The 27274-nt window shown below is 49.6% G+C and overlaps 1 protein-coding gene across 3 annotated transcripts in view; it reads left to right on the top strand.

The window, feature by feature from the left end:
• The window catches only part of FOXP4 (forkhead box P4), a 142086-nt gene that overhangs the window by 26231 nt on the left and 88581 nt on the right, over nucleotides 1–27274 (top strand). For 2 of the 3 annotated variants that reach the window (XM_084611193.1, XM_084611195.1), the window contains exon 2: nucleotides 17159–17363. In XM_084611193.1, coding sequence (XP_084467319.1) covers nucleotides 17175–17363 — 189 coding nt within the window. In that variant the 5' untranslated portion in view covers nucleotides 17159–17174. Of the gene's footprint in view, nucleotides 1–14785; nucleotides 14906–16092; nucleotides 16221–17158; nucleotides 17364–27274 lie in introns of those variants that run through there. The other variant, XM_084611194.1, reaches the window with a different exon arrangement.

The following is a 27274-nucleotide window of genomic DNA, read 5'->3' as shown; positions in this document are numbered from 1 at the left end:
GAGATGACTAAACCCCACATGTCTATGCCATTCCCAGTAGATTGAAACATCTGCTGTGCATTGACAGGTGGACTGGAGTTTCCCAGGCTTTTGGATGTCCCTCTGCAGCACCCCAAACAAATGGAAAAAGCAGTAGCTTTGTGAGAGAGGAAAAGTGCCCTGAGGTATAAGGGTCTTTGGAGCAGGCCTACCTGTCTGATGGGCCGGTGACACTTTCTCAGGGGGTCCAGCACTGTAAGTCCGGGTACCGTTCTGCCCCCCTAAACAAGGGACTGTGCGGGAGCTCCCTGCCACTGCAGGCTGTTAGCCAGCCCAACAAGCTCTGTAGGACTCTGCCAGTCCACTTTGCCTTGCAGGTTAACCCTTGGTGTACGTCAGTTCCGAAACTCTCCAAAAGCGTCTCCCTGCAGCATCCAGCCCCTGTCGCTGGCTGCCTGCAGAAATCCCAGGTCCACTGGCTGCAGACAGACTACACCCCACAGCCTGTTGGCTCAGCTGCGGATGCGTGCCTCACTCTACCGTAACAGCACTGAGATGGATTTATAATAAAACAACCATACATTGATTAATGAAGAACAGAGTTTGAAGTGATACTGCGCAGAGATAATAGCAACAGGAAATGGTTATAAATAAAACAAATAAAATCATGTTTTCTAATGGCTAAAACTTGACCCAATAAGTTACAATCCTTGTCTAAGGTAGGTTTCTCACCTAAAGCAACCTTTCAGACGCCCCCCCCCCCCCCCGCGTCTCCCTCTCCCCACATGCTTGAGGCTCCAGGGAGTGCAAAGAGCACCGATCTCCTTGTTCTCTGAGTGATGGGTAACCAAGGGGTTCTCTCTGCTTCCTCCTATAGTTCTTTTGTAGTGCATCCCCACAGAAAGTTCTTCTCTCCTGCTGTTTGTGCTCCAGGGAGCAGACACCAGGCTGTTTTCTCACCCTCCTGATAACTTGCTCTTCTGTTGACTTAAAATGCAAATGCAGCATCCTTTGGGCTGGTTTCCCAATACTTGATTCACAACAGGTACCTTGGCAGACAGGTAAATCCTCAGTCTAGGGGAGATTTGTTTAGCAGCCCTGCTTGGTTACTTGGTTTGAAACGTATGTTTAGTATGTACAGACCACTTCGTTTATTTAACGCCTGCATGTGCCTCATACAACAGCTTTGGTGGCCCGTATGATGTAAGTTTTCATCTGACGTCTTACATAATGTTCTTGATCAACAGATACCTCAGCGCACTGTGTTAGGTGTAGTGAGTTTGTCAGGCTTGACAGGCGTTGCTGTTACATGACAGTGAACCCTTTGCCAGTGGGCACTGAGGGGCTTTTAGCATTACAGGGCCACTCCTTTCTCGTAGGGCAGTCGGAGTTGTACTGCTTGCTAGAGAGTTGTGCTTTGGTCTTGGTGCCTTCAGGAAGGGTATTGGGGGAAAAAGTGGCAAGCTCTTTGGGGCAGGCACCGTCTTTGTTCTGTTTGTACAGTGCCTAGCACAATGGGGTACTGGGCCATGACTGGGGCACCTGGGTACTACCCCAGTATAAATAATTATAATATCCATGGTACAGAGTGACTCTGGTTTGTCTGTTACTTCAGAATTCTCTGCCCTGCCTCTTCTAGGCAGCCAGAGAGTTCCAGTTCGGTAGCAGGGTCTAGTGGATCGGGGTGCAGGAGATCTGGATGTGCCCCTGAACTGCTGGGTCATCTTGAACAAGTCTCATCCCCGCTCTGTGCCTCAATTTCCCCTCCTCTTTGTAAAGATTGAGGCATGTATTGTCTCCCCCGGTGTGTTTATACAGCACCTAGCATGATGAAGCCCCAATCTCAATGTGGGCCTTTAGGTGCTATTGAAATACAAATGATATCCGGATAAGTGGGGAGTCTAAACTCTCTGCTCCAAGGCATTGCTTGTGGCTTTTGTGCAGTGTGGTTCCAGCAAACTCCTGGTCTTGTTGAGAATTAGAACCAGTTAGATGAAATGGGCACAAATCGGAATCCCATCTCCCCCACCCCACTGAGCTTTGGGACCGCTTGGGTCTGCATCCCACCTGGGCAGCTCATGCAATGGATTCAAATTCGGAGCCTGGCTGAACACTCCCTAACTTGAAGTCAATCTGGAACCAGATCTGTGTATTTCAGCTGGGATTTGAGTCCATTTTATCCTTCCCCAGCCCTTCCTCCATCTTCACACTGATAGGCCTTCTCCCAGACATATGCAGTGCTGGACAGGCGCTTAATTCTAGCGCTGTAGCAGTAGACGGACCCGTGGGAATGGACCACTTGCTGTTCGTTGTATAAAGTGCCCTCGGGACTGGGGTACAAACCACAGGGAACCTGGGAACTGTAGTCCTATCCTTTTATGAATGGGGTGGGACTGGGTGCCAGCAGCACCCTTGCTACCCAGCAGGCTGTGGCTAGCAACCATCCCTTGTTCGGACTTGGGCATCCCTCCAGTCACCCACACATACCGCTCCCAAACAGCGAGACAGGAGCCCCTGTGTGCGACGTCACTATTTAATTAGACATCCCTGATTAACAAAACTTGGCGTTCGGCTTCCTCCTGCCCTCATCTTTCCTGGCTCCGAATCAATGGCTTTGATATGCTAATTAGGGAGTAATTTAATTTCAAAAGGCCGCAATTAACAAGGGTGTTGTGGACATGCTGTAGTTAAGCGGCGTAATCTAATTTGCATTAGTAACAAGCAGGGACTAATTAGAAGCTTAATTAGACACTTAGATGGCTCTTGTGTTTACTTTCTTAATGAGATGGAGTGGGGCTCTCTTTTTTTAATCTTTTCAAGAGCTCAGCAGAAGGAAGCGGTGGGCGAAGCTGCAGTCCCAGCGCCTGGCACGTGCCCTGCACCTTCGCTGGCTTTCATCCATAGCCATGCATTGCCAGAGTAGACTCTTAGGCTTGACCTGAGGTGCCACATCCGTGCAATGAGGCTCAGATGTCAGGAGAGTTGTTTTAAAGATGAACGAGCTGTTCCTAGAGCTGATTAGGAGGAAAGGGGATAGGCTGGGAAATAAATGAAGGGATTAATTGAATAATCCAGCTGAACAGTGTTTCCGGGAGCACCTTGCATCCAAACTGATAGACAAGCTCGGGATGGCCTTGAGGCAGGAGCGTATCTGTCTCTGGGGTAGAAGATGGCGGCTTGTTGAACAGCTCACTTCCTGTCCCAAACGGAGGTGAAGAGGGATACCAACACGGCATCCTGCGGCCTTGTGGAGAAGAGCTAGCGTTGCTTACCGAATCCCCAGGACCGTGGCATTCCCCATATTGACCTGCTGGGGCAGTGATACAGTGCTGGCTCGGTGCGAAAAGTGCCCCCTCCTAAATCATCACAGCCTTGAAACCCTGGCGATGCGGGGACAATCCTCGCTACAACTCTCTGTTGGGCAGCCTCAATCGGAGACCGCCACTGATGTGCAGAGAAGCTCATTTCGGAGAGAAGTCTTCGTTCCTACCAGCGCTCTGTGCAGGGTGAGTTTAGAATCCCCAGCCTCGCTCATTCGTGAGCTTTTCCGGCCTGGCATCTGCTCACCATGCCGAATCCTGGCTAGCCAGCAGTTTCTGTGGGTCGATCTCTGCTGCTTTGAACAGCAACAAGATCCGTTGGTTGTGCTCGGGGCCTTCAACTCAGATGTCCAGCCGGACTCTCTGCAGTTCTAAAATAGCGGGACCCAGCTTTCTAGGGGATGCTCTTCCGCAGGTTTTTCTCACTTCACTCCTTTATAAGCGGGAAGATGAAGTGCTCCATTTGAAGCCTGCACACGCTGCCTCTTCTCATCTGCTGCTGCATCCAGGAGGATTGGAGCCTGCGGTCCCTTGCTAGATGTCTCTAGAGCCCAGGATGAAAAGCAAGGTACCTTGGAGTTGAGTGTAGACCTTGGAAGTTTGCCACTAGCTTTGAGAGGGGCCGTGTTGTTGGGGATCATAAGCATCCGCAACCGCTTATGCTTATACCAGAGGTGGGGTATATATACGCTGCTGGGCCTGCATAGAGATTGCTTGACGTGTTCCAGAAGGTTCAATGAAATGCCTCCACTGGAAGAGGCTAAAAGCTGATGAAATAGTTTGAGCACCTGAGTACTTGAGGCAGGGAGGGAACTCACTGAGGGGTTTATCTTCAGTGTTCTTTCATGTGGTGGGGTGGGGACGCTGCTGAGGTTGACTCCTTCCAAAATACATTGCTGAGAGCGAGATGAAAGTGGGAGATGAAACTGCCCGTAGGTGCAATTCCCATTAAAGTGGGTGCCTGGACTTAGCCAATCCCTAGTTCCTTCAATCTCTTCCAATTTACTGTAATGCTTTAAATTCGTTTTAGCTTTGCCAGCCGTTTATTCTAATCCCCTTTCCACATTTCCATGTGTTTGTGTGTTAATTAAAGGGTAAAAAGCCACTCTCCGAGCAATCCCAGCTTCGCTTTGGTCTCCTGAGCCCAAAGCCTTTTAAGATTAGCGAGTCACTTCCTGAAGAGTTCCTGGTGCCCAGACCCGGGGAGGCGGGCTGGCTCCGCTTTCTATGGCTCAGAGCAGATCTGTGTTTGTGGTAGCGAGTCAGAGACATTCCAGCAGCCTCTCTCTCACTTCGCATGGGGCTTTTTCTCCCGGGTTAGAGTTATAAAGCATTCCCTGGAAGCACCTGTGTCGTGAACTATAGGTCTTCGGGGCATCTTAGGTGTAATCTTCCTTTCCCCCACAGCACCGTGCTTCCTCTGCAGCGTTAGCCTCTGTGCTAAGGTTGGTTCCCCTAGTGCTGGCAGCCGTGCCGCGGGTACCTATCTGCAAGACCGCTCACCTCCTGGGTAGCTGCAGTAAGATGAACGTGCTCCCTGGAAACCGGTGCTTCAGGGGAAGACCTCGCTGCGCTCAAAGGGGCAGTGACCCAGCCATGACGTTGGGCCTCCATCTCCTCCTGTCTGCCTTGCCTTCGGACCTCAGTGAGGCTGGAGCCAGAAAGAATGCATTAGGCAACCTGGTTTGGGTCAAGCCTAGGGAGGGGCTTGAGCTGCCGAGTTGGGATGCAGATGGGAAGCTCTCCAGGCGGCTTTTTGGATCTGGAGCGTCTTGGTTGAGGGCCCGCCGTGAGTGAGAATAGCTCACCAGAGCCTCTTGCTGCTTCTGGCCTGGCCAGAAATCCTCTCTCGTGAGTCACAGCAGCAGGCATGTTGCAAACGCTTGGCCAAGCCACTTTTTACATTTTCGGCTCACTTTTGCAGACCGACGAAGTACAAGTTGTTCCGAGGAGCATCTGAAATGCCAGGTACTTCCTGACCCTTGCAAGCCTAGACCCCTTTTGTTACAGGGGGCTGGGGCGAGAAGAGGAGAGACACTCGCTAGCCTTCGCTCCTCCTTGTTTTACCTGCCTTCCTTTTTTCGAGGAAGCGAGTTTTTTGCATTTTCTGCAGCCCACACGGAAGGGAGCTTATCGTGACAGGCAGGTATTGAGTTGGATTTTCCCTGCACTGAACCCCCACTTCCCTCTCCCCCCCCTCCACTTTGGAGGTGTGGAATTTTACCAGCTGACAATACTTAGCACTGTAGTAGTGCTCCCTTTTTCTCCTGAGGCCTGAGGAACGAGCCAGCATCCTTGCCCTTATTTGACAGGAGGGGTAAAAGTAACTTGCCCCACCTAGTGGGCGGTTGCTGTTCTCACTCTTTTTGCATTAATGGTAAGGAGGGGGCAGGTGCTTTTCCTTCTGCCGTGACTCAGAGGATGAGCAAAAGGTGCTGGAGGTGACTAGAAGGGGCAGAATCATCTAAGCGGAAGGTCCTGTGGCAGCTAACCACAGTGATTTGGAGGGAGAAAGGGATTTTAAATGAGCGAATTTACTGTACCCTGGCTTCTCCCTATGGAGGGGTGGGGGGGCAGATTGTGTGTCACACATCTCACCGTAACCGAATTTATTTGCCTAGGGATTGCAGAGGCTGGGAGGGAGGCGAGTTACCAAGGCTCCAGCAGGGGGCGCACCTCTTTGAATTGCTGTGATCACTGCACCGACTAGAGGCCACGTTTACGGGGGTAACACAAATATTGCTGCCCTGCCTGCAGTAGTGGGGAGGGGAGGGACGGCAGAGCGAAGCCAAGGACAGGGGAGCCGGGGAGGCCCTCTGTTACTAAGCAGCAGCACGTAGCTCTGCGTAGGGTCCGCTGTCGGGCCGCTGATCGGTACTGTCGGCAGAGAGCAGGATAGTGAGCTCCACGCTCTGCCACACCAAATACTGTCTTGCGCGGGGTGAGGAGGGAGAAGAGCACGGTGCTGACAAGGCAGATGAAAACCCGATTGCCAGCTCGTTGCTCCCACTTCATAGAGCGGGGAGGGAATAACCTACGACCGCTGTGGGCAAGGTGGGGAGGGGAACACAGTGAGTGGGCTGGCTGATCTCCCCGTCAGATACTTCAAATGTGACTGGCCTTGGATCCTGGATCTCCCCCAGTTCCAGGACCCAGGCACATCCTGAAGTTTCTGTGCAGTTTAGACTACATAGTTTCGGGGTGTGTGGGGGGGAATATTGCTGCTGTGCAGTTTCCGCTCCCCCCTGTGTAAATAATACCCTGCCGGCTTCCACTCCTGGATAATCTGCTCCTGCCCTGTCTCTCACTGTTCTTAACAATATCAACACTTTTGTGTGTGATTCATTCCCTAGGTAATGTGAGTCTGTATTTTGTGCGTCTGAGCCCTTAACTTTGTGTGTCTTCCATTCTGTGTTTGTTCTAATTGGGTTTGTAAAATCTTCAGAGCAGGGGCTGTCTCTTATGTGTCTGTACAGCGCCTAGCACGCTGGGGCCCTGATCTCAGTTGGGGCCTGTATACCGTAATCAAAGTAATAATCTCTGAAAAATGCTCTACAAAGTTACAGGCTCTCTCAGAATCGCTGTAATAAAAACAGGAGGTAGATGAGGGAAAAAAAGCTAAAATAGGTACTTATTTTACCAAGCACCTCACAATCTTTCCTCTCTCCATCCTCCCAATCTCACTGTGAGGCAAGGCAGTGCTGTTATCCCCATTCTGCAGATGGGGGACAGAGAGACTAAGTGAGTTGCCCAAGGTCATACAAGAAATATGTGGCAGAGAAGAGGATTAAACCCAGGGGTCCTGTACCATCCTTCCCTCCTCTGTATAGATACATATAAATGCTTGATGGTGATGTGTATGTGTATTCAAGAGCCTAGCGCTGCACATATGTGCATCCTATAAGTGGCCTCTCTTTAAATCGCAGAGGAGATGTGTTTTGTGCATGTGCGTGCTCAGCAGGAGGTCTGTCCTGATAGCAAAAAGAGCTGATCTGTGCTCACTCTCCCAGAGAAACTCTGGGCATCCATCAGTCTGTTAATCGTGCTAATTAGAGAGTGTGGAGGTGTTAATTGGAAAAGCCTGGTATTGTGCCTGTTTGGGGGAAGAAAATGTCAATAAAAATTAATTGATGACTTGGCCTGGCGCGTGTGCTTTAGAGGTTAGCAGCAAGTCAAAAGATGTCAAGGCAAATGTTACTGCTCAGATTAAACAATTGTTAATTAAAAAGCAACAGTAATTAATACTCTCTCAGCCATATGGTACTGCTAAAGACAGAGGGCTCTCTCTTTGCCCTTTCACTAATTCTCTCTTGTTTCTCTTTTCTTTTTGTTGTCATATGAAAGGTGCACGCTAAAGCAGGCAAAAATAGACAGGAAAATGGAAGGGCAATTCTTAAACAAAATGACTTTGATTCTGGCCGCAGGAAAATGGTAATCGGTGACATGTTTTTTGTTTTTTTTTCTGTGAGGCTTGTCTCCTGAGGCAGTTTCTTGAGGCAGGGCCCATATATCGGTGTGTCCATACAGTAGCCGTCAGGATGGGCCGCTGATCCTGACTGGCCCCTTTCAGTGCTGCTGTAATCAAAATATTTAACAATAAGAGATGTATGAGGGGAGAAAGCTAAACCAGGTTAAAGACTAAGGCCATGTCTACACTACCCGGCGAATCGGCGGGTAGTGATCGATCTATCGGGGATCAATTTATCGCGTCTAGTGTAGACGCGATAAATCGATCCCCGGTCGCTCTGCCCTCGACTCCGGAACTCCACCAGGGGTGAGAGGCGGAAGCGGAGTCGACGGGGGAGCGGCCGCCCTCGATCCTGTGCCGCAAGGATGCGAAGTAAGTGATTCTAAGTCGATCTAAGATAACGTCGACTTCAGCTACGCTATTCTCGTAGCTGAAGTTGCATGTCTTAGATTGATCCCCCGTCCCCTAGTGTAGACCAGGCCTTAGGCTCTGATCCTGCACGTAATTTGTCCATTTGCTTGTGCATAAGTTGAACATGTGTTCATGTGTTTGCAGAATCAGGGCCTGACCGTACATGTTGGGATAGACTGTTTTTTCTCTCTCAATCTTCCAGCATCATACGTGGATCCACCAGCCCCAACTGAGCCAAGATTCAGAATAGCTTTTGATTCATAATTTTAAAGCAAGGCTGTAACAGTTAATACACACACCATCGGTTTAATTTTTTTAAAGGTTTTACAAATCCTTACTGTGAAGAGAGAGTTTCATTATTATTATATATTTTAAAATACAGCTTAAAATATTTTAGCCTTCCCTGGCAGTGTTAGGAAACCAACACAGCAGTCTCCCACTAGCATTGAGAACAGAAAAGTGAAATTTACTAGACTCATTGTGAAACTGACCAGCGTGGTGTTATTGACCAGAGGGATTGCCAGACTGGACCAGGCCAGTGGCCCATCTAGTCCAGTATCATATCTCTGAAGCATCTGATGCTAGCCGCTATCAGAGGAAGGGGCAAGAAATGCCATATTTATGCAATAAGCTACCAATAGGGAAAGATTTCCTCCTAATTCTCAATAGCTAGACTTGAAATTATGCCCTGAAGCCAGGAAAGTTTACTTAATCTCCAATACTCTTTATTTATTTATTTTTAACATTTCCTATTATAACTCTGGATATTCTTGTTATCCATATAAAAGTCTAATCCAACTCTGAGTCCTTTAAATCTCATGGCCCCAAAGATAGCTTATGGCTTCTGGACATACAAAGACCTCCGGGATTCTCTCTGCTTCTCCCATTGAAACTACAATTCTCAGATACTTAATGTTGGAGATGGTTGGAAAATAGTTAGTAGTCTCGGGGTGGGCGGGGAACATGGAAAGAAATGGGAAAACTTTGTGTTCTGGAATTTTTTGGCTTTTTGAAAATTGAAAAGTTCTCATCATTTTAAAAAAGAAACCCGAAGACTGTCAAAAGAAACGAAAATTCTCATTTTCAGGGAAAAACATTTTCAAGTGAAATATTTGGCCCAGCTCTGGCTTTAACATGCTCTGGCTGGAATGCTCAGCTGTTACAGGCTTGAACCCTTAAAGCAGGGCAGAAATGGAATGAAGTGATTTGGGACTGTGGGAGAAAGCACCCAGGCTCCAGCCCGAATCTCTACACTGATATTTTTAGCCCAAGTTAGCAGAGCTGAGCCAGCCGCAGCTGTAAACTATCCTAAACCACTTAATACTTGTGCCTCAGTTCCCCCTCTCTAGAATGGGGTAATAGCACAAGGGGGTGGTGAGAATAAATACATGACTGTGTGGTGCTCAGATGCCATGGTAACAGGAACCACGTAAGAGCCATCGATAGCTGTCATCTTGGGAAGGCACTCAACGGCTACAGTGATGAGCCTGGGTTAAGAACCCATATAGGCTAGAAGAATGCAAGTGAATTGAATGAAAAAATACAGGGGAAGAAAAACTGAGACACAATGGAGGGGGAAGAGGCAGCATGAGCCAGTGGTTACAGCAGATTATAAAGCATGTGCCTTTCTATTCTCTACATGACTGTGTAAGGAGGAGTGTGATCTGATTGGTAGACTGGAGGACTTGGAGTGAGGACTCCTGCGTTCTTTTTCCTGGCTTTGCTTCTGGCCAGACTTTTATGGGGACCAGTCGCTTCATTGCTCTGTACCTTGCTCTCCCTATCTCCGATATAGGTATATTAGCTATGCTTCTACCTACCAAAGTGTGGATGCATGGATTGATTTGTTTGGAAGATGCTTTGAGATCAATACACAGCTCTGAGCACAAGCTCGGGAGCTGAATGCAGTCAGCACACTGGATCTGCCTACGTTTTTTGCCCACAATGTCCATAGGCAAACATAGCCTCTCTTTCTGGTAATGTCTGTGATCCCTTCTCAGCAAGCATCTCAGTCCTTGGAGCAACATTCCTCGAACTCACGCATGTGCCCTCGCATCCCTGCAAGTGTCTCTCAATATTTTAAATAAAAATAAAATACAGTAATCCCTTTAACCTTGAATTCTCCCGTAGCTACAAGTATGTCACTTTGTGCGTGTGTGTGCACGCGAGTGTGTGTTTTTGATAGTATGAGGACTACAGGAGGGAGCCGGCAACTCCACATGGGAATTAATGTCATTCATACACCCTGCGGAAATGACTTTTGAAATGCATATAATCTCAAACATGCAAATGAGAAGCTTGCTTCACCCTGTTTAATATGAATGATCAGCTTCTGAATAGCTATTATTACACGCCACATTTCAGCAATTATGTTGTTCGCGGTTTGTCTTTCTGTCTTGCAGAAAGAAAAGAGACAGAAAAGAAAAAGGATAGGAGGGGAAAAAAAGACAAACAGCTTTCCCCCCCCCTTGTCCCTTTTTTTCCTTTTTCTGTTTTGAGCTCGTTGACCATCTCTCTGATCGTCAGCTGGCGAGCACCGTGTCTATTTCAGTTCTCCACTTGGCGAGGAAAGGAGCTGGCTTGAATGAAGCAAAACTGCTGCATTCTGTCTTCCTCGCAAAGGAGCGAAAGAAACAATTTTCCTATCAGGGTACCACGTCTTTCCAGTCTGCTTGATGGGTCAGTGTCCAGGATCCCAGATGATGCCTTCAGATGAGGGGAGTCCAGCGTTGTGCTCAACCGCTTCTCATCTGTATCAGTAGGTTGGATTAATAGATCTTTCTAACCAGAAAAGGCTATTATGACCATCTACTCCAACTGCTTAGCACAGGCCAGAGAATAGTGTCCTGCGATGACTGCTTCAAGCCCACTGACTTGTGGCTGGACTAAAGTATTATCGGGCTTAATTCATCAATTTCGAGACTGTACCTTGCAGCATCTTAGAGCTACATGTTGCGACAGCAGCTCCCATGGGTGCCTCCAACCCCAGCTTCGTCAATCATGCATATTGATAGAACGCACCTTCCGTGCATGCACCTGTCAATAATACCACCAAGCAGGAACTCCCATCTCAGCTCCGTGTCCAGCCACTCTTTAAACCTGTCCTCAGATCATTACAAATCTTGTGCTCTTACATAGGAGCCTCTCATCCGCGATTCTCAAAGCATGATAAATGTCATCCGAGTTTCTCAGAAGGTGAAACTGAGACACAGAGCGGGGAAGTGACTTGCCTAAGACAGGGTGAGGAGTAGAACCCAGGAGTCCTGGCATCCTGTCCCCTGATTTGATCATACTGCTGCCCCCACATACATATGGAATAGAAAGTTCCGTTGCAGGTTCATCATGCTCTGTAATGAGACAAATGAAATTTAATAGGTAGCAGGTTTAATACAAACAAAAGGAAGTATTTCTTCACACAACGCACAGTCAACCTGTGGAACTCCTTGCCAGAGGATGTTGTGAAGGCCAAGACTATAACAGGGTTAACCCCCCGCCCCCCACTAGAAAAGTTCATGGAGGATAGAGGTCCGTCAATAGCTATTAGCCAGGATGGTGTCCCTAGCCTCTGTTTGCCAGAAGTCAGAAATGGGTGACCGGGGATGGATCACTTGATGATTCCCTGTTCTATTCATTCCCTCTGGGGCACCTGGCATTGGCCACTGTCGGAAGTCAGGATACTGGGCTAGATGGACCATTGGTCTGACCCAGTAGGGCCTTTCTTATGTACATCTGTCCAGATTTAATGCGTGCAGCCAGCCTGTTAGGGATATATATATTTTTTACTTGATGACATGTAGCTGTTTCGTCAGATACATCTCTGAAGGGAGGCAATTTCATACAAATGCCTTGTAACACACATCCCATGGTTTTGAAAGAGAACCCTCCATTACAGCTAACAAGTCGCTTGCTGGTAAAGCCCAATTGCATAAAGATTATTAATCCGATCTATTCGAAACCAGTATGTGTAACTTTTCAGAACTCTCATATTCCCCATCTGTGTAAATGTAAGCGATAGAGAGGAAGCATGGGCTAGTGGTTAAGGCACTGGACTGGGACTCAGGAACTCTGAGTTCACTTTCCATCTCTGCCACAGACTTGCTGTGACCGTGGGCAAGTTTATATGCACCCCGTTTTTCAAGAGCTTGGCTCTCTCTTTTAAGCCTTTAAATGAAGACTAGATCGTGAAGCACTCAGCATCAGTGGATCCTGTTTTGACCCTTCTGGGCAGATTCTCAATAGAGCTCTGCATGTGGTGTGCTGGGCTCTTCTGAAAATCTGGCCACCTATTTTGGTGTCCTAAATGGGAGCTAAGCTCTTTAGAACATCTGGCCCCTAATCCCTCTGTGCTTCAGTTTCCCCATCAGTGAAATGGGAATAATCTTCCTTTGGCTCCCTGTGAAGATAAAATCCCTTAATGATTGCAGGGTGTTCAGATGCTACAATAATGAAGGCCATAGAGAAGCCTCTAGCTAGACAAAATAAAGTCTTCTGGGATGGAAGATTCTGTCACAACAGCTCACTCATTGCCAAGGTGTAGAAGAGAAAACGAAAAGTTTGTAATCCATCTACGAGTGAATTCTGTCTGTCTAATGCAATTCAAATTCTGTCCCAGTGGTGATGATGCCGACTGCAAACAAGAAGCATGGGAAATCTCACAAGGAGTGTTTGTCGATCTCTTCGCTTCCTGGCGGGAGCTCCCAAGCACAAATGAATCCAGGCTGCTCTATTCCAATCCGGATCTGAACTTCCCCATAATTCAGGCTGGCCAAGGGCAGGCTGTTAAGTTCTGTTCTAAACATTTATGTGTTTGGGTCCAAGGGTGGGGGTTGTTTGGGCCCAGCTCTGCTCCTAAATCCACACACACACACCTTCTCTGATGACATGCCAGTACTTGTTATACTTAACGTGAGTTGGAGTAGCCACTTGTTGTACTCACATAGGTATTTAGTACTGCCCACAATTGTGTAGGCAGCTTGTCTTCTGAGCACTCATCCCAGCACTGCTCCAAACCATGGTGCCCTGTGGATGATTGAGCACAGACTTCTAGGAGCCCTAGCAGGTGCCCAGGGGGAGCAGAGGTATAACCTTTTCCTTTCCCCCAGAAAGTCCCATGATTGCTGGAGAGTGTGCAGGCCACCTTGGAGCCAGGTGGGAGGTTGCACTGCACAAGCAAACCATACCATGGAAGAGACAGGTGCTGAAACTGGATGAGGAGGGCGCTCTTCAGAGGGCAAAGCTCTGCCAATAACAAACCTGCAGAGCTTGTAAACGCTTTCCCCCCCTGCTCTTGCTGATGGTCTCTGTACAGATTCAAGGGACAAGTTCATAGATTGCAAGGCTAGAAGGGACCACGGTGGTCTTCTCCGACCTCTACAGAGACCCGCCCCACAATAATTCCTAGAGCAGATCTTCTTTTAGGAAAAACATCCTGTCTTGATTTAGAAATGGTCAGTGATGGAGACTCCACCACAACCTTTTGGTAAATTTTTCTGATGGTTAATTGTTTTCAGTTAAAAATTTGCACCTTATTTCCACTCTGAATTTGTCTAGCTTTAGCTTTCAGCCCTTGGATCGTGTTAGACCTTTCTCTGCTGGAGTGAAGAGCCCATCATTAAATATTTGTTCCCCAAGTAGGTACTTCCGGACTACAATCAGGTCATCCCTTAACCTTCTCTTTGTTAAGCTAAATAGACTCAAGTAGCTCAATCTAGCTGTATAAGGCATGCTTTCTAATCCCTTAATCTTTCTCATGGCTCTTTTCTGAACCCTCTCCAGTGTATCAACATCCTTCTTGAATTGTGGGTACTAGAACTGGACACAGTGTTCCAGCGGTGGTCACACCAGTTCCAAATAGAGAGGTTAAACAACATCTCTACTCATTTTATGCATCCTGGGATCGCATTAGCCATTTTGGCCACAGCCTCACCCTGGGAGCTCATTTCCAGCTGATTATCCACCCACCCTCAAATCTTTTTCAGTCACTGCTTCCCAGGGTAGAGTCTCCTATTGTGTAAGGATGGCATGCTTTGTTCCTAGATGCCTACATTTGCATTTAGCCATATTTAACGCATATTGTTTGCTGGAGCCCAGCTTACCAAGTGCTCCCGATCGTTCTGCATCATTGACCTGTCATCTTCATTATTTACCATTCCTCCAATTTTTGTGTCAACTGCAAACTTTATCAGTAGTGATTTTATGTTTTTCTTCCAGCTCATTAGAAAAAATGTTTAAATGGTGTCAGGCCAAGAACTGGTCCTTGCGGGACCCTCCCAAAAATATACTCATTCAGTGATAGTTCCCTGTAGACCATTACCTTTTGAGACCATTCCATGAGCCAGTTCTGATGTGTCTCGTCTCATTGGGTTTAGCCTGGAGTCCTTGCCCCCTACCCTCTTCAATCCACAGTGGACAGGAGCATGTTCTGCTTTGCATGGTGCTGGTTGGCTTGCTTTCCTTGACAGTGAAACAAAGCTGAGGGTGGGGGAGGTTGCATCTCCTATGGTGGTGATTAAAAGCCATTGCTGGAACTGAGGAAATTTATGGGCTGGGATATTTTTAGTCTCTCCAACCCTTTAGCGTCTTGCTATGTGTGAGTGGGGCATGTGGAGGGGCTGGTTTTCAGTTAGAGGAGATACTTCTCATAGACTTATCCACAGTAGTTATTCTGCAGCCCCTCCAGGATGACACACGCCAGCTTCCCTACCTCTGTGGAGTGAAAGATTCATGGGTAGGTTCTCCCTACGTAATGGCCCCTAAGAAAGAGAAACCATTTTGACTCCCCTTCCCATCCCTGAGCATTTACCCATGAGTTGTTAGGGGAGGGGGCAAATGGGAAGGGCCGGGAGTGTGAGAAAGGGAAGCTCTATGGGAGGTGGTGCTGCTCACCTCCTCCGACTGGCTCCAGCATTGAGTCGGCACTGCAGCCCTCCAAAAATCAGGAGATCATAAAAAAGTGAATAAGTTTGGGGTTCTCTCTATTCATCTTGGAGGTTTTTGAGCCTTTAGGGGGCACTTGGGTCACGTTCTCGAGCCTTTTTCCACAACTGTAAGGGTTAGAAATTTTACTTCTTAAAAAAAAAAAATACACCAAAATCTGGGATTCTCACGTAATAAACTGACTCCAGGAGTTGAGGCTTAAAGAAAAACACCAAAAACCACTGCTGTGTGTGTGATATTGAAGGGCGAGGGGTGATGAGAAGTCTGAGGGGAGGGTCACTTCTGGGGGCTGATGCATCTTTTTGAAGAACTGCTGCTCCTCAAATTTGAATCATGCATCCCATGTTGGCTTGGCACTTGGTTGTGCGCGATTTGTTCTTAACACGCTCTGCTTTGTGTCTGCACTTGACGCCATCTCTCTGGTTAGAAGAGCTGGTTGAAAATATTTCCAGTGCAACATTATTTTCCATTGAAAACGCTCATTTGAGAGAATTGAAACATTTTTGCTGGACTGTCTCCATTTTTGTCAACATTTTCAACAGGAAAATATCAAAATGTCCTGCTTCATCTGTTTTATATGATATTTGAAATGATCAAGTCCAAATGCAACCTTTTGACCTTATGAAAAACAAACTGCTTTGGACTATTTTGTTTTTTTGTGAAAAATTCCAAGATTTCTACTTTTTGTCCCAATTCAGGATGAAATACATTTAATGTCAAAATCTTGGAATTTCCCACCAGACAGAAATTGTGTTTTTTTTACCAGCCCTGCTGTTTGTAACACAATAAATACACAGAGAATCTAGTCTGCTCATGGTGCTGGAGATGTACGAGTTGGGACTGCCTGTGTGCAAATCTGTAGCCCCTCTGTAGCCACGCGTATTTCAGTTTAAGGGTGGCTTTATTTTGGTTTAGGTTAAACTGATTTCTACTCCACTAGAACTTTAAGTGAAATAAATCACTCTCTTAAATCAACAGAAGAGGGTTGCGCACATGGCCTCTTGGACCAGTTTGAAATCACAGCTGTAACTGAAGCAGTGCATCTCTGTGTGTAGACAGGCTCGCAGGTTAAGGCGCAGCCTCACACAGTTCAGGTGTTAATGCAGGTGAGAGAAAGCACAGGATAATGGTTCAAGTGCAGGAGAGGCAGGGGTAGGAAGGATTCATAATTTCATAGCGCTGACGACTAGAAAGGGGCCACCAGATTACCTAGTCTGACCTGCTCTGCACCACAGAACACCAAATTTCACCCCCATGGCCCCTACTGATCCCAAAGACTCTAGGTGCCTGAGGACTGAAATGTGTTAGTCTAACTAGACTACGTGCCTCTGTCAGAGCACAGGAGAGGCCAGGGTGCCACCAATGCCCCAGGCCCCTGCAATGGAAGGGAGTGAGTAGGTGATCCCAGCAGGCGAGCCATTCCCCACATTGGAGAAGAGGCAAAAACACCCCAAGGTCCCTGCTAGTCTGACCTTCCCAGTCCCAGATCTGGTGATCAGTCAGACCCTGAGCATGTGAGCATGACCCACCAGGCAGGCATCTGGAGCGATGGTTCATTGGGGGGCGGTGGGGAGTGGGCTTTAGGGAGGGGTTCAGAGGAGGAAAGAAGGGCACTTCTCCAAGTCAGTGGCGGGAATGGGGGTGGAGCTGGGGTGAGGAGAGCCCTGGTGGGGTGGGGAAGACCTGAGTGGCTGGAGGTGGGTTGTGGTGAGACGATGCCCCAGGTGGATCTTGACAGGCAGGATGGTGGGGTGTTGGAGGAGGAAATGGTGCGTGGCCCCGCCTTGAGCTCACTGCTCAAGGGAAATGGTCCTACAACTCCTGCTAACCAGCTGCCTCGTGTGCCAATACTGGGGGCTGCAGAAAGGGCAGATGCAAGGAGGGAAGGGGAACCCTGCCCTGGTGAGGCCAGGGTAGCAAGTACAGGCAACACGCATTGGGGGGCTGCTCTCCCCACAGGCCCTCGTAGCCTGGGGGTAACCCCATCCAGCACCCCCAATAACGCTCTGCTCAGGGACGCTGCTGCTTCTCATTGCTCACCCAGGTCCTGCGAGCAAGTCATGATGGTTGAATCTGCCTCGGAGACAATACGCTCCACTCCCTCCAGCCAGAACGGGGTCAGCAGCCTCACCAACCAGACAGACGGAGGAGGCGGTGGCGGCGGTGGAGGAGGAGGAAGGGAAGGAGGCGGCGGGGAAACCAATGGGGAAATGAGCCCGGTGGAACTCCTGCATTTTCAGCAGCAGCAGGTAGGAAAGAGCCTCTTTCTTCTCTCTCTCTCTCTCTCTCTCTTGCTCTCTTTTCCCTTTGTCCTGGGTTTTTTTTTTTTTTTGGTTTTGGGTTTTTTTGCATCCCCCAGTCTTTGGGCTTTTGGGACATCTGGAGACCTGCACTGGAAATCCTAGAAATGTCGAGCTGGAAGGGACCTCGAGTGGTCATCAAGTCCAATCCCCTGCGCTGAAGCAGGACCATTCCTGACCCGTGTTTGTCCAACCTGTTCTTACAAACTTCTAATGTTGGGAAGTCCACAACCTCCCTTGGATGCTTATTCCAGAGCTTCACTACCCTTACAGGTTAAATATCAGGAAAAACTTTAACTTCGTCTCCTTTTCTGCAGATTAAGCAAAATGCTACTTGCCCGACCCTTCAATGGACATGGAGAGCAATTGATCAGTCCTCTTCATAATGGCCCTTAACATATTTGAAAACTCTTATTGGGTCCCCCCAGTTGTTTTTTGTCAAGACTAAACATGCCCAGTTTTATTTAACCTTTCCTCAGAGGCCAGGGTTTCTAAACCTGTTCTCCTCTTGAGTCTCCAATTTGTTCACATCTTTCCTAAATGCTGGCTCTCCAAATTGGACACAGGACTCCAGCTGAGGTCTCACCACTGCAGAGTAGAGCGAGTCAATTACCTCCCATGTCTTACGGCACTCCTGTTAATAGACCCCAGGATGATATTAGTCTGTTTTGCAACTGCATCACGTCGTGGACTCATTTCAGTTATGAGCCACTATCTGCCCCAGATCCTTTTCACAAGAGCGACCACCTAGCCAGTTACTCCCCATTGTGCATTTGATTTTTTTTCCCTAAGTGAAGTACTTTGCATTTAGCTTTTGTTGAACTTCGTCTTGTTGATTTTCAAACGAGTTCTCCAATTTGTCAAGATGGTTTTGAATTCTAATCCTCTCCTCCAAAGTGCTTGCAACCCCTCCCAGCTTGGTAGCATCGGCAGATTTTGTAACATGCTCCCCGTTCCGTTATTCAGGTCACTAATGAAAATACTGAATAGTACCGGGCCCAGGACTGACCCTGCGGGACCCCACTTGGTTCCTCCCAGTTGGAGAACGAACCATTGGTAACTATTCTTTGAGCGCACCCTCATATGAAAGATGGTACTCAATTGGATCCCTCTCAAGCATTGTCTGCGGTGGCATCTGGGAGAACACGATAGCTGCATCCGCTCCACCTGACCTAGGCGCCGCATGAAAGAGAAGGCAGGTGGGGCGGGGCTGCAGCTCTCAATACTTCAGTAAGCTTCTGCCATCCAGCAAATCGCACCTCACCTCAATGTGCGTGCCTTGCTCTGGGCCAAGCTTGTCACTCGTTTTCAGCCAAGAGCATGAGTCTCCAAGGACGCCGATGCTGCTCGTCGATGGGGAGTTCAGACAAGGACCTCACCTTCTGGCCCCTAAAGATCCCCCTGGTACATGCGTCACCTTAGTTTTGGGATGTTAGCTCCGATGCTCGGGCCAAATTCTGGCATGGCCAATTGCACCCCACCTCCCTCAGTTCTCCTGCAGTTTCAGCTGGAGATGGCGATCTGCACTTCTGATTGTTCTTTAGTGTTGCAGTGCGCTGTTGGAATGGGTGATGTGCTCTGCTTCAGAGATGGCTGCGTTTCAGTGCTGGCAGAGTGACCCCTGTGTTGCTATAGTCCGTGTGGCTCTGGGATCCTTTCATATGGAATAAATGTAAGACGGTGTCAAAAGCTGAATGCGTGGTGGTGACATGTCACGGGAGGGAAAGGGCTGTGAGTTCAAAATGATTGCAAAAACCCGCTGGGCATAATGTAGGTAGCTGCTTCTCTCTCTGCTCCATGGGCTTTTCCTCTTTACTCTCGGAGATTACCGAGGTCTGCTCATTCTCTTCCATGCTTTGGGGCTCGCAGCCCTGTAAGGAGGGGTGCGCTGGTGAGTGTGCGTAGGCCTGCCTTTGTGAATCTGTCTCTGAGCACGCCAGTAGTTGCACAGATGTCTTTCTGCAAATGCATTTGTGTGCATGAGTCTTGGGCTTGGTGTGCCAGTCAGCTTATGTGTGCATACGTCTCAACCTGTGTGTGCATGCATGTATTTCTGTGTGCATCTCTGTGCTCGTGTACATAGGCCCTTTTGCCCATGCCGAGTTCTGGGGTGCAGTGGTGCACATATAGCTTGATCTCTGCATGTATGCACACACGTGTAACTTGAGGGATACATGCACACCGAGCTATGCACATGCCTGCCAAGTATGTGTGCACACGTGCAGCCATGCTTGTGTAGTTTGTGTGTGTGTGCTCACACGCACAACTCTCGCTCACTGTGCTTGAGTGCAACTAGGGGTGGTATGGGGGGGCGCATGTGTAGTTTAGGCTGGGGGGGGGGCGGGGAGGATTGCATGCATGCCTGCAGGTTACCTTTTCAAAACAAACTTCTGAGAAAACATAAATTTTCCTCCTTGGATACTAAATAAGGCAATGATCCCAGCCTCGTGTGGAGATCGCCTCCCTGAGCCATAAATTCCAGCGTGAAAGCTGTACAAAATTGCTGTGTCTGATACTTCAGTAGCGAGCGCTGTAAATCCATTACCTGAATAACAGCCGTTTCTCACGCAGTTAAGCCACTGTTCCCCTGATCTGAAGGGTAATCATGCATGTAATGCTTCTCCGAGTCACCCCGCCGAACGAGATGCTGCTCGTCCTCTCCCCTCCCCGACGGGGAAGGGGGGGTGCGGTTGCCGTCGCAGTGCCCTGCAGAGAGGGCGCTGAAATTCACTTAGTGGCAGCGTGTGCTTCAGACTCGCCTCGCTATGGTAAATAGGAGCCGTTTGTTCAGTCACAGCTGGGACAAGGCAAAGGGGATGGCGGGCTGTGTGCTCGGAAAGCGCAAGTGACTCTGCCAGAGCCCCGGTGGCTTTTGGCTGGGGACCGGGTAAAGGCTGTTTAATTCCCATTAGTGCCTGGCATTCCTATCGCACCTGCTGTCCGCTGCTGCCCCCCCCCCCCCCCCCGTGAATGCTCACTCGCCCCCTCGCGTGCACCGGGTCGCTCGCTTCCCTTCCCACGTCCCCGGGTGCTGCATGCAGGCTGCTGGGGGTCACGCAGAGAGAGCTGTGTGTGAGCACCAGAGGCTCATAAAGCATGTCAGAAAGGTTAGTGAACGCAAGGCTTGCAGCACCGCACCCATGGAGGCAGGGAAGTGCTGGTGGTATCCCTGTTTCATGTGTGGGGTAGGGGAAAGAGGGCAAGTGACTGGGCCAAGGTCATGTGATGAGTCAGTGGCAAGGAGGCCTAATCCAGTTCTCTAGTCACTAGCCTGCCCTTCCCTCTCAGAATTGGGGAATGGAAGCCAGCACTCATGGCAGCCCTCCCCTTCCAGAGCTGGGAACAGAACCTGCGATCCACTAGACCAGACATGGTCTCTGACTAGGTCAATGTATCTAGATGGGTGATTCTTAACCTTTTCCGTACCTAGGTCCCTGTTCCCATCCCAGGCAGCCCTTGTGCCTAGCAACGTGGGCTGGGTGGGATGGTCTCGACCCCCAGATCAAGAATGCCATGATCAAGATACCCCGTAGTGACGCTGTGCTAATGGAGGGTAATTCAGATCTTTGTCAGACACAGCAATGGGAAGAGCAACCCGTGTAGCGGAGAGGCGATTTGGGGATGTGGATTAAAAATTCTCTTCGAATCTTTTCCAGCCGTTGTGGTCATCTGGTCACTGAATCACTGAATGCATTACAAAGTGCTCCTTTAGAATTGGCTGGTGGGCTGAGGTGGAGAATCTACCTATCCCTTTAGCCCTCGTCAGCCTAAATCCTATCCCTGATGCTGTGGTTTCTTGGCCTTAGCAAATTCTCTCCATCCTGACATTCCAATGGTGTTCGTATCCCAGCCCTGCAGGCACCACCGCCCATCTGGGTCGCTAGTCGGGAGCGATGAGGCAATAGGGGATGTGCTTGGAGTCACAAACTATTCCCGCCGCTCCTCCTTATATAACCCAGGAACAAGGGAGAGCGGGATGATGATGTTTTGACGCTGGATGTAATTACCCTGTGGAACTCTCTGGCACAAGGTTTTACTTGGTGAGCTTCCAAACATGAATGACATCTGCAGTGACAGTAGCTTGAATAGACATTCCTAAGGCCCATCAATCTTTGTGCTTCAGGGAACAAGCTGAGCACCAGCTGGGGTCAGGATTAAATGTCCCCATATATAGAGTTTTGCACAATTAGGTGCTTTATGAAGGTTTTCTACTTTCCTCAGACACCTCTGGCATTTACCCCTGTCGAAAGCAGGATACTGGACCACTGGGCTGTTCCTGTCTGCTGGTTCTCATGTCTCTGCTTGTGCTGAAGTTCCTGAAATGTCTTGGTTTTGTTTTTTTTAACTATGCGAATTCCACGGAGAGTTTAGAAAAATCGTTTATAGGCCATTGAGGTCTATGGGGAGGAAATCATTGGATTGATGCCATCCCTGAAAGGGGGTTGCAGACACATAATCATCTAGGGTTTAAATGCTTGGAGAGTTCCGACAAAATTGTCCCCAGCCTAACACAATGTGCGTTCCTTATTAACGCTTAGTTTTGCAAGCCTGGCGTAAATAAACCTCTGGAAGGGAGGGAAGGGGTTGTTCCATTTATAGAGGTGAAATGACTTGCACACAGCAGGAAGAGAGGTCAGAACTGGGACGAGAATTGGGAATTCCTGGCTTCTGGTGCGGTGCTCGCACTATGAGACTGTATCTCTTTGTCTCTCTAGAAGGTGTGTGGCTTTCCGACTGATCGTGGGGGGTGAGAGAGGTCACGGGGAGGATCCTGGGCGGAAGTTCCTCTTTTGCCAAGCTGGGTTCAAGCCCCAGAATTGGGCTGCCTGTGGGTCTGGATTTTGGACCAGGCCCCGGCCTGAGCTTTTCGTTGCGTTCGTTCCGGTTGCCACCAGTATATCGCGCGCTCTCTTCCCGCGCTGAGCAAGTGCCCGTCTCCTGAGCTCAGAGTAAACAAGGCCGGGAAACGTGAGCTGGGCTGTGGAGTAATGAGGTGACAGAAGGAGAGAGAGATAAACAGAGAGAGTCAGAAGTCAGGCATCTGACAGGAGTTTAGACTGAAACAAACAGCACTGGAGAGAGCGTGCACGTCATTTTTGAACAAGACGGAGTGTCTGTTTCCACGCAACGGGCAGAGCTGAAGAGCTTGTTTAAACAGAGATGAAAGGAGTGAGGTGGCTGCACGACCTGCAGCTGGCGCTTGGTCCCGGGAGGGTTTGCCGAATTTGAGTGCAGGAAAGGGGGTTGGTCCAGGCCGGGGGACATCTTGAGAGCTACCTGCCCGAGTTTTGTGCTAGGAAACTAGTCTGTCGTTCTCGGGACTTTCTTAACCCTTTGCAGACTGCAGACGCCTCCCAAAGGGCTACAGAGGGATCCCACTCAGGAGGTGATCGCCCTGTTCTCACCAGAGCTCTTGGCCCAAGTTACCATGTTGTACCTGCAGTGCTATACGCTGTGGTTTAAGAGGGGAAGGGAAGAAGAGCTGTTCTGATTGAAACTGCTATGACAGGGTAAGAAGCCAGCAGATTGGACTTGCCCAAGCTGGACAGGGTCCTCAGCCTGAACGCCTCCCTAAAGAACTGAAACAGCCATTCCCATAAAAGGGGCAGCTCCTATCCTTGGCCCTGCTAGAGACCACACCTGTCCAGTTATTTCCAGCACGGGCCTTTGCTTGGTGGGGTGAACCCCGTGTCCCGATGGGCACACCTTTTGGGGCCTGGGAAGGTGCCAAAACCATTTGGGGGCCCACGAGAGTCCTTGCACCACACTCCGTGCAGGTCAGTCTCTGCAGACAGCCCAGTGTGACATGACACGTGTGTCCCACCAGCTTGGGTGTCCTGTTGGGCTTGACTAACTTGAGTGCACAGCGCCACCTTCCCAGTGTGTGCAGGTAGAGACCGATGGCTTGGCTTCCTTGCCACCAGATGTAATATCTCCTGTGGAGCTTTAACTGTGACTGATTCTTTTCCCCCACCCCTCCAGCCCCATGCTGCAACCACTATTCCATGCTCTTGTTTCTTTCAAACCTAGGTTTTGCCAGGCAAGGTCAGACCAGGGGTCAGTCTAGTTTTGTGCCCGTTCTCTGGCAGCGGCTAACTTGAGCTGCTTCAGAGGAAGGTACAAGAAAACCCCATCATGGACAGTTAAGGAATAACCTGCCCATAGTCAAAGCCTCTCTTCCTGACCTCAGGCAGTTAATGGTTGGTTTATTCCCTGACACATGAGGATTAACACAGCCCTTCCATCCTTGTGTTTGGTCTAACTGAACCGTGGATGTTCTTATTTTTTTTATACACGGGTGGTGCTTGAGCTGAACCCACTAGCCACGCAGATTGCACACTTGGTTGTGCAAAATGGGCACGCACCATGCGAAGAGGGACGGCGTGTGCAATGATGCCCAATTTGCACGCGCACGCCCAATTTGCATGTGCACATACTCTGCAGCTTCAGCCCAGGTGCCGATGGTTTTAGAGACTGTCTGAATGTCATTTTGCTCTGGGATCTCATGCCAGTTTCAGTACCTGTCGTGCTGTCCCAGGTCTTGAGCAGCGTAATATCTGTGTTAACCTAACAGGCCTAACCAAGATACAAATCTAGCCCTTGGAGTCTGGGTCGATGTCCGAGGGCTGGGTTCTGATCTTGGTTAGCCCTGCTGGGTAAACGCAGAGTAAATCCATTGCCGTCAGTGGGTTCACCCTGGATTTACACTGAGGTAACGGGGATGGAAATCAGGCCCCTAGACAACAGCCCCCGGCCTTCTCAGACAGGAGCGTTAGAAACAGCTTCCTGCCTGGCTTCCGCAGGCCCTTTCTGAACAGGGTGGAGGGGAGGGAGGGATCTTTCCCCTCCCCATCCCCCAAGCAAGGTGATGCCGTTAGGCCTAAATCCCTGGATTTCAATGGTGGGGCCCAGTTGAAAAGCATCCTGGGATTCAATAGCGCGCGCTTACATTGTGGCAGGGGTCGCTGGAGGGGAAAGGCCAGCTGGGGTCATGGGAGGGTTGCCTAGCATCTGGGAACTCCCACAGTGGTTGCTGTGGGAACGTCAAGAGACCTCCAGCATGCTAACATCCTGTAACGGGATTCAAAAGGACCCGGCTCTTTGCACATTAATGAGTTTTTAACTCGGGGGGCTAGTCCCCGCCCTGCTCCCACCCAACAAGGCACCCAGTCAGGTGGGGAAGCTGGGAGGACTGGTGGAACTCCTTCCTTTCCATGGCCCTCAGGGGGGAAGGTCGGGATGGAAACTGGGGACTAAGGTGGTGAGTGGAGAAGAATCACTCGTAGCAGGATGAGTGATTTTGGGGGGGGTGTGTGCCAGATACCACAGCAACAGGTCTGCACTGCATCCCTGCTGCCCACTGACTGCCGCTGGCTTCACGGGGGCAGGAACCCCGCAGGCAGCAGAGGAGGAAACGAACCTAACAGAGACGCCCACTCCAGCTTTCGTGCCAGACACTTGGTCAAGTGACTGCCTGGGAAATGGTGGCCCCAACCGGTTGAAAAGCCTGGTGCAGGATGGGTCTGGTCTGAACCCGAGCAACTCCTTTGGCCTCCCCTGCATTCCTTCATGCTCCATGTCTTTATCTTAAATCTTGTGTGGCTGGCTCTCTGAATCTCAGGGGGAGCTCCTGTCCCTCTCTGAATGCTGATACTGATCGTAGGCTTGTGGTAGGACTGGGCTGACACCTAGCTCTTCCCACACCTGACAGGCTTCTGGTCAAGATTTTGATCTAGTGATTCTGGATGTCTCACTGTGCCCGGTGCCCAAATGGATGTGCCTTAAATTTGACCTGGCTTCTGGAAAGTGCTGGACCCACCCTCTGGAAATCAGGCCCCTTGAAGGTTATTTCTACTTGAGTACATAAAAGGTGAAGAACCCCAAATGTCTTCTGATAATCTTGGATCCAGAGATCTCCTCTTAAAATGGGGGCTAAGCCTCCTGTGCTGTGTGAGCCTGGAGGCCAGGTTGGGTCTTCAGAGGTGAGTCATAAAAGTGATCGTCCTAGCATTTCCCCCCAAAAAAGTGGCTCTCGTACTTTGGCCAGACTTGTTCCAAACTTGGTTCGCTCCATTCTGCCTCCTGCAATTTCCCTCACCTCTCCCTGCAGTTTGAGCTACTTAGGGTATAATCTTCCTATCAAAACCAGTTGTGTGCTGTCAAAAGTGTTGCCAGCCCTCACTCGAGAGGTGGCTGCATTCCAGTGATTGGTGTGTGTATCTAATGTAAAATGTATCTGGAAAGATTGAGGGGTTTTTGGGGGGTGTTTTTGAATCCCTCAGGAGAGAAGGTGTTAGTGGAATGTAAGGGATCCATGTTATGTTTTTCCATGTGTCTTGCTTCCTATAAAGTTTAGCTCTTCTCTCTTCCTCTTGCCTAACCCAGTTGACCTCGCCCTGTAGCCAGTGGCAAATACAGGCCAACGGGCAGGAAGTGCATTTCATCTCCAGAAGCAGCCTTAGGAGGTAAACCTATTCTAATGTCACAGGCTTAAACTTCTGCTTCCCAGCTGGGTCTGGATGGAGTGACATTTCATGCAGCCTCCTGCTGTCTCGTGTCTCCCATCAATGAGCCAGCGTTCAGTTGCAATTGTCTGTGCAGGAGTTTTTTGGGGCTCTGGCGCTGGCTTAGAGGGGGATTCTCTGGGACAATTGGAGACTAATGGGGCCAGCTCCACCATTGGGGTGGCCTTCCCTGCTTCCCCTCCCCATGCTCTCCTTCGCCATTCCACAGGAGATATCAAACTCATGAGTAAGTGGAAATACGCTTCCGGAGGAGGGGGCCAGATGTGCCTTTAGGCACCTCTTGAGGATAGTCAATGGAGCTGCTCGGCCCTATGATGTCTAGTATACTTAGGCGCCTCTGGGGTCACGATTGTATCTAGCCCCCCAATGGGGAGCCTCACTGTGGCTTCAGCCTGCTTGCCCCAGACAGGCAAGTCCAGCTCCTCCAAGACCTGGGGCCCAAAGCAGGACTTGGCCAAGAAGCAGGTGGGGAATGTCTGCGGCCACGGCTATCCACGCATCGCAGGGCTCGGGAAGGACAATGTCCCCCCGGGCAGGGAGTGGGGGGGGGGGCGGGTGCCTAGAACCTTCGTCTCCAAGTTGCCAGCACTCTGACATTGCCCTCGAGGAGTTAGGGAAGACTTGGTCTCCTTGAAGTCCCTTTGTTGCAGGGCTTTAAGGGAGGAGGGCGTCGCTGCCATCGGCGGGTCGCTCAGCATGGTAGGCACTTCTTTTGTGTGTGTGACTCGCACCAGACAAGGGAACCTTCCAACTTCAGGCAGCTGGGAGAGGGAAGGGGAGTGAGAAGGAGGGAGGCAGTGAGCCAGAAAGGGAGAAGAGGGGGTAGGTGGAAGGAGAAGGGGAGGGAGGTTCAAAACAGGGAGGAGGAGGTGGAGGGAGGCAGGGAAGGATTAGGAGGTGTCTGGATGGGAAGCAGGAGGAGGAGGAGATCTCAGCAGGGACGGGGAAATGATGGGATGGAGGTGGGGCACAAGAAGGGAGGTGGGCTGATAACAAGGGAGGGTTTTGTCTTGGACAAACAATCAGAAAACCTGCCTTCTTAATTAACCCATGGGGGTTTTCAAAAATGACTTTTAAAGGCAGCTCTCTACACCAAAACCAAACCAGCTGGCAGCGCATCCTGGAAGATCAACTTCCCAACCAGCAACTAGAGCTCACTCGTGTGGGAACCCATACAGGAGGTTCGAGACCGTGAACCCTCTTAGTCCAGATTGAAGGCTTGGATTTTCAGTGCAGTCAGGTGCCTGACGCCCATGGAAATCTCCTAAATCCTAATGAGTTTCACTGGGACTTGAGCACCTAACTCTCCTTATGCTCCTTTGGAAAACCCCAGCT

This window comes from Lepidochelys olivacea, assembly GCF_965140295.1.
Source record: "Lepidochelys olivacea isolate rLepOli2 genome assembly, chromosome: 21".
Lineage (NCBI taxonomy): Eukaryota > Metazoa > Chordata > Testudines > Cheloniidae > Lepidochelys > Lepidochelys olivacea.
Note: the sequence above shows the minus strand (reverse complement) of the source record. Positions and strands in the feature narration are given on the sequence as shown.